This window comes from Anolis sagrei, chromosome 5 (assembly GCF_037176765.1).
Source record: "Anolis sagrei isolate rAnoSag1 chromosome 5, rAnoSag1.mat, whole genome shotgun sequence".
Taxonomy (NCBI): Eukaryota; Metazoa; Chordata; class Lepidosauria; order Squamata; family Dactyloidae; genus Anolis; species Anolis sagrei.
Genome location: NC_090025.1, coordinates 51,077,812 through 51,094,030, shown reverse-complemented (window position 1 = coordinate 51,094,030; position 16,219 = coordinate 51,077,812). Strand labels below are relative to the sequence as shown.

At 37.7% G+C, this 16,219-nt stretch overlaps 1 protein-coding gene across 4 annotated transcripts in view; it reads right to left on the bottom strand.

The window, feature by feature from the left end:
- Positions 1-4,566: 4,566 nt before the first annotated feature.
- The window catches only part of ARFIP1 (ADP ribosylation factor interacting protein 1), a 57,561-nt gene continuing 45,908 nt past the window's right edge, over positions 4,567-16,219 (bottom strand). For all 4 annotated transcript variants that reach the window (XM_067468696.1, XM_060778833.2, XM_060778834.2 and 1 more), the window contains one exon: positions 4,567-6,496. In XM_067468696.1, coding sequence (XP_067324797.1) covers positions 6,341-6,496 — 156 coding nt within the window. In that variant the 3' untranslated portion in view covers positions 4,567-6,340. The remainder of the gene's footprint in view (positions 6,497-16,219) is intronic.

Sequence of the window (16,219 nt, the reverse complement as noted above, 5' to 3'; positions counted from 1 at the left end):
ATTCCGTTTATAGTGGAAGATTATTTTGGATATATCCAAGTAGACATGCAACACATTTGGGGAGACTCCGAGTTAAGCATGCAAGTCTCATTGGCTTAGCAAGGTGGGTGCTTAAATCTCACTCTCGGTGATCAAACAAACTTTAAAAACACTTAAAATTCATCGGGAAAAACCTCTATAGCACAGTTAAATCCTCCAACTGTGATTGCATTAAATCATACAGTAATTCGTTCTAGCTATTTTCCGGCAATCTTTATGCCAATAAAGCATTTAGGAGACCAGACTGAAACACAATGGAGATCTTACAAAATAAGGACAGGATTAAGGTTGCTCAGAAAAATAGACTTCTACTTAACATATTTGCAACTGCTGTATCAGGAATAATTTTTTAAAAAAATGGGATTTAGTGTAAATGACAAACATGAACTTTCCTAGAAATTGAGTTAACTAATTAGGGGAAAAAACATATCATATACAGCAAATGTTTCTACTTGGTTGGAGGGATTTCAATGGTGGTTAAACATTATATATCACCCATTTTTAGCAGGCACCATCCTGTCGTTCTGTACACTGAAAACATTGTCTTTAGGGCCATAAACTCCAAGGATAATAGATATGTGAAGGGTTCCCATTATCATTTTTTTGACCAATATCAAAATCCCACTAACGTCAGCATCAGCCAAAAAGAAAAAAAAGCCCAGTTTACCAGTGTGCTGAAGACAGCAATATTGGTGTTGGAACATTCACATCATATTTAGCGCAAATCCCAACTCAACCATGAATTACTTAGTGGTTTTGGATAAATTGTGTTTTCTCAACCTCAGGATATGCCTATCTATAGAACAGCAGAAAAGTAATCTATTTCAGAAGAATCATGCGAAGCATTAACTCCTACATGTCACACAAGGAAATGAATGATAGCATTTTACAATCAATATACTAAAATGCTTTAATGTATGGATTTGGTAATTAATTGACATACCATTTCACTGCAGAGGAGCACTGGGGAGCCCTAAGGCTTCTTAGCCTCTATATCTGTGGTTTTCCTTATGTTCAAGTCATATTATTCCAGTCCCATTAGAATAATCATTCTCCTCATTAAAAATACGTTCAATCTACAACATCTTTTAGTCAAATGGATTCAGCCCAAAGTGCACTACTTGCTCGGAACAGATCAATAAAAATTACTGGTATTAAATAATAGAAAAGCTGGGTGAGTTTTCCAGGCTGTATGGCCATGCTCCAGAAGCATTCTCTCCTGATGTTTCGCCCACATCTATGGCAGGCATCCTCAGAGGTTGAGGGGTCTGTTGGAAACTAAGCAAGTGAGGTTTATATATCTGTGGAATGTCCAGGGTGGGAGAAATAAATCTTGTCTTCTTGAGGCAAGTATGAATGTTGCAATTGGCCAGCTTGATTAGGTGGCCAATGCTTCCACTTGAGACATCAGCCATAGCAGAGTACCTGATGAACCAACCTGGACACAGCATGTTATTTGAGAGCACAGAAATGCTGGACCACTCTAACAACTACCATGTCAGACTACACAGAGAAGACACTGAAATCCACAAGCATGTGGATAATTTCAACAGAAAGGAGGAAACCATGAAAATGAACAAAAACTGGCCACCAGTATTTAAAAAACCCTCTAAAATCAGGACAGTAAATAAAGAGGAACACTCAAATGTCAGGGGAATTCCTGCCATGAAACTATCAGGGCCAGCTAATATCTCCCAACAGAGGATCAGCAAGATTTTGAGGCTACAAGGCCATTAAATGCTGAGTTCTTTCTCCCACCCTGGACATTCCACAGATATACTAACCTCACTTGTCTAGTTTCCAACAGACCCCTCAATCTCTGAGGATGCTTGCCATAGATGTAGGTGAAACTTCAGGAGAGAATGCTTCTGGAACATGGCCATATAGTCCGGAAAACTCACAGCAACCCAGTGATTCTAGCCATGAAAGCCTTCGACAACACAATAGAAAAAGCTTCATAAGAAAAGGAAATGCATTCCATCTAGAGCCAGTGTCTTCAGCACTGGATTAAGATTCTGAGAGATCAGAATTAAAATCGTTGCTCAACCATGGAAACCCACTGGTTGACCTTAGGCAAGTCATGAGAAGAAAGCAGTGGCAACCCTTTTCTGAATAAATCTTGCCAATAAAACCTCATGATAAGAGTCTTAGGGCCATTGGAAGTTGGAAATAACTTGAAGGAACACAACTGAACCCACAGTCTACAACTAAGAGCGAAATTACTGCAGGTGTGCCCATGGATATGACCATTAAAAGTTTTTTGTTATGGTTCTTCTCATATCACAATGCTTTGTAAATTTGCAGCATAGGGGATGCTGTGCAAAAAAGTAATATCCAAAACCTCAATGGGAATATAGAGTAAAGTGTGAAGTTCTCAAGAGACACTGACCTGTATTTTCAGTATAAATTATTTTTAACACAACTATGCAGCTAGGTCTGAATTTCCGCTCAGGCATTAATCACGTTGCCCCATCAAGAACACAGAAAATACTGGTAATGACAATTACACTGTTGCAATAGATGCAGGAGCACAATGCTCGTAACTGGATTTTTTTTATAGAGCACACTGCATTATAGTTAATCATCTTTCAATTAAAATAATTGCTTTAATTTAATAGTGCATAAACTCCCTTCCCTTTAAAAAAGATTTCAGTATTTAATCATGTTCTATACCAAGTAGAAATGCTTCTGTCAATTCAACCCTACAAAAACATTTCCTCTCTTCCTTTTCCCAAAATACTTGCTTTAATATATGACTAGTGTAAAAGCCTTAGTCATTTTATTTTGCAGTAGTTTTCTTGTCCATATCAAGTTGGATTAGCTTTCCTTCCTCCTCTTTGATCTAATAATAATAAAAACTATCCCTACAACTGGGTTGCTGTGATTTTTTTTGGTCTGTATGGCCATATTTCAGTAGCATTCTCTCTTAATGTTTTGCCCACATCTGTGGCTGGCATCCTCAGAGGTTCAGTGGGAGAAAGAGCCTTTGTCTGTTTAAAGCAAGTGTGAATGTTGTAATTAATAAGCTTGAATTAGCATTTGAGTAGCCATGAAGTTTGCAAAGTCAATTAGTGAGGGTATCTGCATAGACGTAACCTGGCCTTGTTGCCCAGATGCAGGCAAAACATTAGAGAGAATGCTACTGGAACATGACCATACAGCCCGAAAAACTCACAGCAACCTAGTGATTCTGGCCTTTGATGATGTATTATTCCTACAACTAATTGCTTACAGAAATTCAGCTGATTAAAACTGCTTTTTCCAAGAATGACTTAACAGAATTTGTAAAAGTGATGGTACATAATGTAGTCGTACTTGGGTTGTTGATTCCACTGCTTCTCGAACTGTGGGTCCTGACCCCAAATGGAGTCCCCATAGCTCAGTGTTGGGGTCCTGAACAATTTGGCAACAGTGAGCATTACTTATTACTTCATCACACTAGAGAATGAATCCACTTTAAATCCAGTTTCTGCCTCCTGAAGAATGCAGGGGTTTGCAGTTTAGTGAGACAGTTAAAGGCTCCTCTTTAAACTACAAACCCCAGAATTTTGCAGGAGGCAGCAATTGGATTTTAAGTGGATTCATTCTCTAGTTTGATGAAGTAGCTAGCAGCTGTTTGAGGCATTTACACAAATCTGTTATGTAGTGTTTACAGGTGGCACGATGTGTTAAACCCTTGTGGTGGCAGGACTGAAGACTGACAGCTTGGAGGTTCAAATTCGGGGAGAGCGCGGACAAGCTCCCTCTGTCAGCTCCAGATCCCCATGTGGGTACATGAGAGAAACCTCCCACAAGGATGGTAAAACATCAAAACATCTGGGCATGCCCTGGGCAACGTCCTTGCAAACGGCCAATTCTCTCACACCAGAAGTGACTTGCAGTTTCTCAAGTCGCTCCTGATACGAAAAAAAATAAAATAAAAAGGAAAATCAGCCTGTTTAGCAAGCTTTGCAAATGCTGCATTGTTATCAGCATATGTTTGATTATTTATTTATTTTGTGTCAAAAGTATTGCATAAATAAGAATAAAACTGATAAAATAGAGGGAGCACACATGGCTTAATAATTTTAGACCAAAAATGGGCAACAGTGATCGCATGTCTGTAGCTTTAAACAGTTCTTCCTCTGCGCATGAGGCAGGGCATGGTGGGAAGCATACAGAGGCGGAGTTGTTTGTTCTGCTTTAGTCGCATAATGTAGAGAGTTCTTCTATGTAGTGTCATTTTGTCAGGTTGTCTTTTGATCTGCCTACTCCACTTTTAAGTCTGTTCAGGGACTTTTGAGACATTTTAATATCTATTTTATATACCTAAATACCTGGGGTCACATAAAATTTTCTTGAACCAAAAGAGGTCATGAGTGGAAATATCCTGGCTTATTCCACTTATCCTTAAGTAGAAGGTGGAATAAAATTACCTTTATTTCCTTTATTGGCAAATTGGACCTCTTCCCTTCTCACAATATCAAGACTTAACAAGTGTGGGCCATTGCCTGAAACTCAAATGATAACCAATCTACATGAATTGAATAGTTTACCCAAGGACAAATTTATTAGATATATACAACAAAGTTCCAAGTTACCTTGTTCCATATAAACCATAGTTGACAGTTTTAATTGCAGCTTCCTTCAGCTACAAGAAGCAGCTGTGGATACCAACATTTTTTTTCAAAAGTTTGTGACTTCTAAAGTCCTGCCTTTACTTGATCAGTGATCTTTCCAAAAGGATTATGAAACCCATGTCCTAAATGGTTATGGAGATTCACATTTTCCAAAAGGTTATGGTATCATTTTGCCAAAATAATTCATTTCTGATGTACCCACTTCCTTGTGGGTATTTGTTTGGAGAAGGAAGTAAATTGGTTTTAACTGGTTTACTTTGACAAAAGGTTTTTGCTGGTTTAAAGATAATAAATGCATTTGTTTAAATCTTCTGTAAATTGTATTGAGTTCCAATATTTGGGGAAAGGCAAGATATAAATGAATAAATAACAGCAATCCCAATGCTAGCTGGAAAAAACATAGCTAGTGGTGATTTTAATTCACAAATCTGATGAAATAAAGTCAACAGGTTGCAGCTGCAAAACCTTTACTATGAATACAAAGTTAACAATAGATAAACATTCTAAGGAATGGTAACAAAGTTACTGCAAGACAGCACAAAAATAATTTGGGACTCAAAAGGATATAATGAGGAATGGTTAAAGATGTTCTTCACAAATATTTTACATTAAGACTAAAACATGACCATTTTCAGAAGCAACAAAATCCATTTCAACATATAATACATAATTATACAATCCATATAAGCTGTGATAAGTTACTTTAGGTACTTCATTTATATAAACACAAAAAAGCAGTGGAAAATGTGCAAAAAGGATGCTCAAGAACAGTGAGTTTTTAAAAAGGCTATAATAAAAGAGGAAAAAGTACATCAAGTAAGTACTGATTAAAAAAGAGAATCCACTACAGTCAGATGACATTGTCTGAAGTTCAAACAGAAGCAAACACAGTCCTGACTGGCCTCAGTCTCTCTCTTTATAAAGAGATCAACCCAAATGGGGCTTCCTATAGATTATGTACACCATGTAGAAAGTATTGCAAAAGGCACTTTTGAATTTAAGGCAAGTAAAGGTATGCTTTTTTAAAAATAGAAAGTTAAGAATTAAATCAGTAGGGCAAAGCTCTGCTATCTGAGCAAATTATCTTTACGTTGTTAATTTTTTTCTTAAAAGCTTCAGATCAAGAGAATATTTCAAAATTTAGTGTAATGGAAAGGGCCAACTTTTTAAAAAATCCAAACCTATTTGTTACCGTTCCACATATCAGCCAGGCACTGATTTTGTGGGTGTTGTCTGAAAGCCTCATATTATTACTCTAAAATATTTGTTCTTTAAATACAATTACATGAAAAAAAAAGATTCTTTAGAGATGTTTAATACATTTATATAAAATTTCAGATGTTGATACAAATCACAGGCATCTCCCTTTGGGAAAAAAATCTCACCTAGTCACCACAATTACCAGAGATCACAAACATATTTGTCAGTGCAAATCTATATTTCCCTAAGACAGAAAACCGTCCACCCTCACTCAAATACAAAACGTTGTTACTAAAATGACAAATTACATTTGGTTATATCCACCCACCTTCCCAAATTACTACAGTATTCATTATCAAGGGGGAAGAAATTAAAGCTGCTTGTGCAAATATCACTACAAACAGTCATCCTTGTAAGTTCCTTGATTCTCATGAGCCATAAGCGATCCTCAGTTGACGGAGAGATCCTTGTGCCCGGTTCTTTTACTGATCTTCCAGCCAGGATGGAGCATCTACTCCAGGCGTTTTCAATTTGATATGGAACTGTTTAAGTGTCTGTTCAAGCTGTTTCTGGTTTCCTGAAAAGTATGCTGCAATGGCATTGTGGAACAGAACAAGCTGATTGTGCAATACTTTGACCTGCGGACAAGGACAGCAAACATGAGAAAGATGCATGAAACAATACTAAAGCCAAGAACCAGAGATTAATTTATATGCTGTACTATTTCCCCTTGTATTATGCATTATGACCAATACTACTACAAATGAAGGCTCTCAATCCCAGAAAGGCAAAGCTGTGATCAGGAGCTTTCGTTAGGAGATAAAGAACAACACTCTTCATGAAACGTGAATGTGACTAAACTGAGGCTGTTGGGCTTTGCACATGTTGGGACAGGAAAAGACTAATTGGAAAACATGGTCATACTCGACAAATTAAAAGGTAGTACAAAAAGAGGAAGAGCAAAAGCAGACTTCTTCAAAGAAGGAAGCCATGACCCTGGGCTTGCTTGACCACAGCAGGCCTCTTGGAGTCAACTTGAATGCAATTTATATGAAAAGTAAGAGGATGTTCACTGTAATGCACAAAGGACAAGCTGATGACCTAAGATTCTAACATGCTGAAATTCAAATCTGAAATCTGAACTGTGCTTAGGTCATTACTGTAAATCTTCCAGTCTAAGATGCACTTTTTCTCCTATATAAACATCTCTAAAAATGAGTTGCGTCATAGTATTTCAGGTGGATCTGAAGTATTTTTGTTGATGATGGTGGTATTGAAGTTTATTACAATCTATGGCAGCTTACAATTAAAAAATACAATTAGAAACAGGAGCTACAGGAGCTTAACAGTTTCTGACAAATTACTACAATTAGGACCTAGGCAAATGCTCTATAAAAAAGGTAAAGGTTTCCCCTGACATTGAGTCTAGTTGTGTCTGAATCTGGGGGTGGTGCTCATCTCCATTTCTAAGCCGAAGAGCCAGCGTTGTCCATAGATACCACCTAGGTCATGTGGCCGGCATAACTGCATAGAATGCCATTACCTTCCCACTGAAGTGGTACCAACTGATCTACTCACACTTGCATGTTTTCAAACTGCTAGGTTGGTAGAAGCTGGCCTAATAGTGGAAGCTCGCCTTGTTCTCCAGATTCGAACTGCTGACCTTTCAGTCAGCAAGTTCAGCAGCTCAGAGGTTTAATCCACTGTACCACCAGGGGGCCATTTTACTCTATAGATATGTATTAAATAGTAATTAAAATGGCACCACAGACAGTGCTTTTCAACTAATTACAAATAAATTTGCGATCGGTACTGGGGTTTTTTCAAGACAGGGTTAGGAAAAAATATTAAAGTGTTAAAAGTGCAATTGTTGACAAGCAACTCTATCATCTTTCCATACTAACTTTCTCAGAGGAAGATGAGGTAAAGATAAATTTTAATCAAAGGTATCCTAAAGAATGTAAATTTTATTGCTTCTTGGATGGACTACAGAATGCTAAAGGAGGTAAAGAAAATGAATGCTGTGAATAATGAGTGTTGCAATGCATCAGATACATTGCAACAAGTTTGATCCATGATTGTCTAACAAATTATTCTTAATTTATATAGCTGTACTATTAGCCAATAATAAAGGGAAAAGTTTCCTCTGTCGTTATTTTAATCCACCTCAACAAAACTGGAAAATCAAATACTCAGTTAAAATTCTAAAAGCCAAGTAAGTACATTGCTTGAAACTTCATTCTTTAGCTTTCATTGCTGAAATCTGCCCGGCATCTTTCCTCCAAATAGCTCAAGTTATTCTTATATCCTCCCCTTGTAAGGCTAAACAAGTTCTCTGTGAAACACATCCTGGTGCATCACCTTATTACAGCACCCAAAAAGTCTAGACCTAAGCGCTATTATGTAAATAAAATACACCACTTGATTAGTCCTGAAATGAACTGTGGCTTAGCTCCACAGTTGAAAGAATATCTATTATCACAATAACACTGGATTTATATGATATGAAGAAAAATCAGAAACATCAACACTATGATATGCACATAGTCTGTAGCAGTTTGTCCATTAAAACATTGAAGAGTTTCTTTATAAATAGTATATCTTTACTAATTATCACATTAATGGGTGACTCGATGTAAGTATGGACTGTGCTCTGACTTACAAGAAGCACTGCTTAAATAACAAGTAAAAAGTGGGTGCTAGAAAAAATATCACATGAAAGCTGACTGGCATAACTGTACCCTCATGTAGTTTCTAGGAGCCCCCAGTGGCACAATGGGTTAAATCCTTGTGCTGGCACCACTGAAGGTCAGATGTTCGAATCCGGGGAGAGTGCGGATGAGCTCCCTCTGTCAGCTCCAGCTCCCCATGCGAGGACATGAGAGAAGCCTCTCACAAGGATGGTAAAATATCAAAACATCCGGGCATCCCCTGGGCAATGTCCTTGCAGATGGCCAATTCTCTCACACCAGAAGCGACTTGCATTTTCTCAAGTCACTCCTGACACGAAAAAAGTCGCTTCTGACACGATAAATAAATAAAATGGGTGACTTAATATTCAAATAAATTTAAGGTTTCATCAGGGAAGTATAAGAAAAAACAAAGTAATTGAATACAAGCAAGAAACCACTGGTGATTTTAATGCTGCAACTATGATAACGTTTACTTGGATTTGGGCTCTATGACACTTAGATTTTATTCAAGTGCCAGATGTAAGCTTTATAAAATTATTTCAGAAACTGAACATGTAGTTAAAAAGCTCACATTGAGAATTCATTAACACAAGGTTTTAAATCATAGCAAGGTCATTGCCATTAGACATAACATCCTTTGTAAGCATTCTACAAGTGAAACATAAAACTCCAAAGTAGGTATTTGAGAGCCTGTCTTGTGAATCATAGGAGCCAAGAGGTCACCAGTGGAGGATATGATTTGAGAATCCAGCTTTTCCCTCCAAGAACACAGGCCCAATTGAAAAAAGATAAATGTGAATGAAACTTTCAGTCATTAACCAAAACTGTATACTGTTTGAAGTAAATTCCAAGCAAGCACTCTATTCAAGATTTAAAGTGAAATATGGTAAGTATGCTTTTTCTGAAGGTGAAATCTGTCAACCATCTTTTGGATCCCCCTCCTGCCAAAACTATGTACTTGGAAAAAATGCAAAAAAAAAAAAAAAGAAAAAAAGAAAAGAAAGTATGAATGTGAGAAATAAGAGGCATGTTTAACAGTATCAAGATACGTCTTCCATAATTTTTTACCATTCCCATATGGATTTGCATGTGTCTATGTTAAACACAAGTAAACCAATGCAATACCTATACAAAATAATTTCAACTGTAGGAATAATTCAATAAAGTGAAAGTATCTGTTTAATATTTTGTTTTGTTTTTCCCTTCCATTTCAATATGTATTATGAAAATCAGGTGAAGCTTGTGCTCTATATTTTAAGTCTTTAGAGGTTCATCAACACTGTTTTTGTTGCTGCAGCAGCAAACAAACACAACTATCTCTCTGAAAGTATGCTAAATCAATTCTTATATCCATCCTGAGTCGTGACAACAGTTTTGGCCACAAGGCAAATGCATACTTTATTCAATGTTCCCCTGGAGAAGCTAAAATAAATGGTGTAAACCTTGTAGCACAGCAAAATAAAAGCAGTTTTGAAAATGATGAAAAATACTATGGGGCAATAATTAGTCTACAGTCCACAAACACTTCCTTTGTATGTGTTTTTAAAAACTATTTCTGGTCTTCTGAGTGTTTTCAACTAAAGGCTGGGAAAGTATGCTTGTGTGTGAACTACGTGGGATGGACACACTTTAAGTAATTTGAACATCTGATTACAGTACTTAGACAGCAAACCTAGGCAACATGACTTTGTCTTCCTGACTGAACAGTATTTTAAATTGGCGTATTGTCAATTAGATGTATATGTTTGCTTATAGTGCACTATATATTTAATAATAGCCTAAACACTATTACATACCACTGAGCAACTAATAAAAGTAGAACAAAGCATATATATAATGCTCAAAAGTCCAGACAGGTTTAACAGTCAACATATAGCCAGCCAAAGAATTAGAGTGTCCACACAGTAATAGGTCAGTAATGATAAAATATTAAATATATAGTTATTAATCAAGACAGATATAAAATAAAATCCATTTTACCAAGGTATAGTACATTATAAAACTATATTAATTAGGAGTCCTCGGTAGTGCAGTGGGTTAAAGCCCTTGTGCCGGCAGGACTGAAGACTGACAGGTTGGAGGTTCGAATCCGGGGAGAGAGTGCAGATGATCTCCCTCTGTCAGCTCCAGCTCACCATGTGGGGACATGAGAGAAGCCTCCCATAAGTATGGTAAAACATCAAAACACCCTGGGCAACATCCTTGCAGATGGCCAATTCTCTCACATCAGAAGCGACTTGCAGTTTCTCAAGTCGCTCCTGACACGAAAAAACTATTAATTTAAGTTGCTATTGCACTTCTGCACCATTTTTATTCTGTTTTTAAATCCAAAAATTGCATAAATGTAAAGCTTTCAGTTTTGAATGCCTTTATTGATCTGTACTCTGCCAATAAAGGCTTCTTTCGTTCCTCTTCAGATACAGTATACATTATATGCTCTGAAAAAGCAGATAAACAAGCCTAATAAGACCATGCCACACAACAATAATACAGGTAGGGGTGTGAATGTGAGAAGAATATTGAAGTATGTGCTTGTTCTCCATATAAATAACCAAAAACAAGTGAGGGCATGCTCTGTAAAACTTACTCCTCAAAGGGAAATCTACTAGGTTTGCAGGATTCAGCTGGAGAGAAAAAGCACATTTACTACCAAACAAAACTAAGAATGAGTGGTTGCTCCATTTATGAATTACATGCTAAAATTCCATCTACAAAATTAATTCTCAAAGCCTATGGAGCAGACTATATTAATGACATTTTCATGTATACTTTTGAGTATTCTAGGATTTTGTTTTTTAAAAAAATCTTGTCATGAGAAGACTACAAAAAGCAGACATGCTCAGCTAAATTTATGGAATCAACCCAAAAACCTAATGAAATATGTGCAATGCTATTAAGACTACACATATGCAGATTATTTGTGATGAAGAATCATTTATAAGTGTCTTTGTTCTCAGTATTTAACACTTTAAATCCAATATATTTTAGAAATTATAAATCAGAGTATAAATTCAGCAGATTATGAAGAAAAACTGTAAGTATGATCATTTTTGCCATTCTTTTAGGATGCAAAAAGAAGACATTGCAAAAAAAATCTATTCCCTTTGATCCTCCCAAAGTGTAACTAAACCATCTTGCACTGCACTATCTCCAATAAAATATAGTTAAGGATAAAGTTTTGCAATCTAGAAACCAGTGAAATTAATTTCAAGCAGTTCTGCAGGGTGTTTTTATGTGTCTATAAAACTAGTTGTCAATTATATCTAAGGACATCTCCATTATTCCTTCCTAACCTTTACTCTTCACATTAACAAAAAATAAACAAAACCCCTCAATTATTCTCAGCTTCCCACAATAGTCCTCAGCTTTTGTATCACCAGTATCACCAATAATTACAGGATTCCAAAGAGTAAGCTAAGCAGGGTCAGCCCTGGTTAGGACTTGGATGGGAAAGTGCCAATAAACAGGAGTTGTAGGCTACGTGTTGTGTGTTTTTCAGGCTATATGGTCATGTTTTGGTAGCATTCTCTCCTGACGTTTCGCCTGCATCTGTGGCTTGCATTCTCAGAGGTTTATTTAGAGGTCTGTTAGAAATGAGGTAAGTGACATATCGATCGATCTATCTATCTATCTATCTATCTATCTATCTATCTATCTATGGAATGTCCAGGGTGGGAGAAAGAACCCATGTCTGTTTGAAGCAAGTGTAAATGTTGCAATTAGCAAGTTTGATTAGCACTGAGTAGCCATGCAGTTGCAAAGTTAATCAGTGAGGGTATTTGTTGGCTGTTGTTACCTGGAAGCATCTTTTATTTGTGAGGTGTTAACTAGCACTTGACTGTTTGCTGTCTGGCTTCAAATAGACATGGGTTTTTTTCTCCCACCCTGGACATTCCACAGATATATATATACATTCCACTTGCCTCATTCCTGAACAAACCTCTGAGGATGCTTGCCACATATGCAGGCACAACATCAGGAGAGAATCCTACTGGAACATGGCCATATAGCCCAAAAAAACTAAGAACCCAGTGATTCTGGCCATGAAAACCTTCAACATCACAGTTTCAGGATATATTTCAGAGGAAGGAACTGACAAAACCACCTCTGAGTATTGGTTGCATAAGAAAACTATATGAAATGTATGGTGTAACCATAACTCAAGGGAAAAATTTGAAAGCGCATGCTCAATTAAGTAGTAAGTCTGTGTCTAAATGGTATGTGGGAATGTTTGTTCATGAGAAATGTTCCTCCATGAAACATTCCTGTATTGAGAAAACTAGCATGCCAGAGAGCAAGCTAGATAGACCACTCTTCTCTAGTTTGTTTTCTACACACAAGGAAAAACTATGGAGGAGTAGTTAAACATATGAAGTCAGAGACCATGGTGACAGGATAAATAACACAAAGAGCTCTAATCAGTGTTAGAGTCACAATAGCTCTATTCCTTCTTTTAGCTTTTCAAAGTGCTAAAACATTGTCCCAGTTGAGAAATTCCCTGAGAGATGGGTTCAAGGCCTACAGATGAGATGTGCTAGGATGGGAAAACTGATTAAAATTTCCTCTACTATCATTCTGTGACATATACTGCATCCCACCTGCATATTCTCAATATCCATACTGCATACAAGCTGGAGCATGAATTGCATTACGTTCTATTTTATGTTTCTGTGATTAGTCACAGGAATTAGTTGCGAAAGCACCAAATTCCATGGGAACAACTTACTATGGGGCTAGAGATTCCAGCCTCTATTATGACTTCAGAAGATGGAAACAATTTGCCTGTGTGGTCATCTGTACACTCAGATTGCTGCTTCCTGTCCCCTCAGGTGTTCATCCACCTTTGTGTTCTTTCTGAACTGTGTCAGATATAATGTTAAAGGACAGTTTCACATAATGGGTGTGAGTCTGCACGTGTTTCATGTATTTGCCTCTTCATTTTTTAAATACCAGTGAGTATCAATAGACAAATGTTAAAACAATTCAGAATTCATACACATCATAAGATGCAACTGTTCAGACATGCAAGTACTTTTTATATTTATATTTGTGCAGAAGCAATTTGTCCAAATCTCAATCAGGAGTTCGTGCTTCATGATTGAAGATGGGCAAATATCTTTAATCATGTGTTACAGGGAATCACAACCAGACACAGTGAAGATATCTGGCCTTGTGCTTTGCTACTGTGCTGTTAAATATGCATGCCAGTGTGGAAAACAGTGGATGTGTCTCTTAATGAGACATGCCGCATTATCACAGCATGTCTACTCCCCACACCACTGAAGAAATTATACTGGTATTGCACCACCTGACATCCACTGGGAAGTAGCAGGCAATAATGAAAGGAGCAAGGCAGTGACATCTCTGTGCCATCCTCTGTTTGGATATCAGCCATCACACCCACGCCTTAAATCAAGAAATAGCTTTCTAAGATCTACAGAGATACTTGCAGGGAACACCTCAGAAAGCGAGAGCCCAAAAGTGGCAGGCTAAACCCAGAATCTCAATCTATGGCTGATACCAGATGATACACTCTCCCCTGGGCACACAGAAGACTGGACGACTTGGAAGGTGCTGAACTGACTGTGCTCTGGCACCATGAAATGCAGAGCCAATCTTCAGAAATGAAGCTACAAAGTGGAGTCCACAACATTCGAGAGTGGACAAGCACAAACCACAGACTACTTACTACAGTGCAGCCTGAGCTCTGCCACATGCACAACAGAGGACCTTCTTAACCTCCTTACAGTGACACCAGAGGCACTCCAAGTGGCCAGCTTTTGGTCAAAGGACATTTAGTATAATGCCAAATTCTCAACTTTGTTTATGTTTTTAAATACATTAAAACTGTACCCTCAATTCGCTTCTGACACGATCAATAAATAAAGACCACATCAATGCTGGTTTTGGTGAAGTAAAATCAAAGTGGTTTCCCAGTTTTGCAAATGCTCCCTTCTTTCAATGAACAGAACCCCCTCACTTTGTTTTCAGGAAATAATAATTTGAACACCAGTCCTTCTAAGGTTGATTTTCTTTTGACTCCTGGCATGATGACTTCATAGGTGCCCTGAGGGAAAGGTGGTTTGTTAGCTCTTCAGATGTGAAGATAAGTTGATAACTTTTGCTCCCTGCACAATGAATAAAATCTGTAGTGACATTGTGCACAAGTAAGTCTGCAAGTCGTCAAGCGGTCCTGACAGGTGGTAGAACTACCTGTTATACCAGCCTAGTGTTAGTTGCACAGATTGTGCTTCATTAAATGTAACCACCCATATCTGCACATTTGCAGATCTCTGCAAATGTGCAGCATCAAGCAGGAAAGATTTTAAAATGGCTATATTCCACACATTTGGTGTAAAATTTCAAGTGAAGCTGTCTATGGCAGTTCTGGAAGGCTCTGCTAGATGCACTGGGGTATCGCCTACCAAAAGCCATCGAAATGTTACTTTAAAGTCAAATGTTACTTTGAAATGCATTAAAATAGTTTTAAAATGCACACATACACACCTCTATTTTAAGAAGACACTATAAACATGTTCTCCAAGCCTCAGAAAAGTAATGATGTTATCAGTTATTATCCACCATGAGGAGGTACCAAAATGCCCCCTCTCCTCATTCCTCCCTTAAATGTCACAAAGGCTCTGTGCTGTACTCTCTGTCACAATTCAAAACAAACATGTGGCAGCATGACAAAAATATTAAAATGGTTTAAAATAAACCAAAACAGTTTAAATATAGAACAGACCACTACATTTATAGAATTTAAAAAAAACAAAAAAAATCCAGGTACAACACTGGGTCACTGTGAGTTTTCCAGCCTGTATGGCCATGTTACAGAAGCATTCTGGAACTGATGTTTTGCCTGCATCTATGGCAGGCATCCTCAGAGGTTTTTAGGTATATTGGAAAATGGCCAGCGAGTTTATATATCTGTGGAAGGTCCAGGGTGGGTTAAAGAACTCTTGTCTGTTGGATGCAAGTGTGAATGTTGCCATTAATCACCTTAATTAGCATTGAAAAGCCTTGCAGCTTCAAGGTCTGGCTGATTCCTGCCTAGGGGAATCCTTTGTTGGGAGGTGTAAGCTGGCCTTGATTATTTCATGTCTGGAATTCCCCTGTTTTCAGAGTTGTTCTTTATTGACTGTCCTGATTTTAGAGTTTTTAAAATACTGGCAGCCAGATTTTGTTGATTTTCATGGTTTCCTCCTTTCTGTTTAAATTGTCCACATGCTTGTGGATTTCAATGGCTTCTCCGTGTAGTCTGACATAGTGGTTGTTAGAGTGGTCCAGCATTTCTGTGTTCTCAAATAATATGCTGTGTTCAGGTTGGTTCATCAAGTGCTCTGCTATGGCTGACTTCTCTGGTTGATTTAGTCTGCAGTGCCTTTCATGTTCCTTGATTCGTGTTTAGGCACTGCATTTGGTGGTCTCTATGTAGACTTGTCCTCACAATCTCTGAGGATGACTGTCACAGATATGGGTGAAACATCAGGAGATAATGCTTCTGGAACATGGCCATGCATCCCGGAAAACTCACAGCAACCCAATGATTCTGGCCATGAAAGCTTTCAACAACACAAGTACAAACAGTCTCACAGAAATCCCAAGATAAATGACATATAGTTTGAAAGTAAGAAGCCCAGAATAAATGCTTTTTAAAGGGCCTGG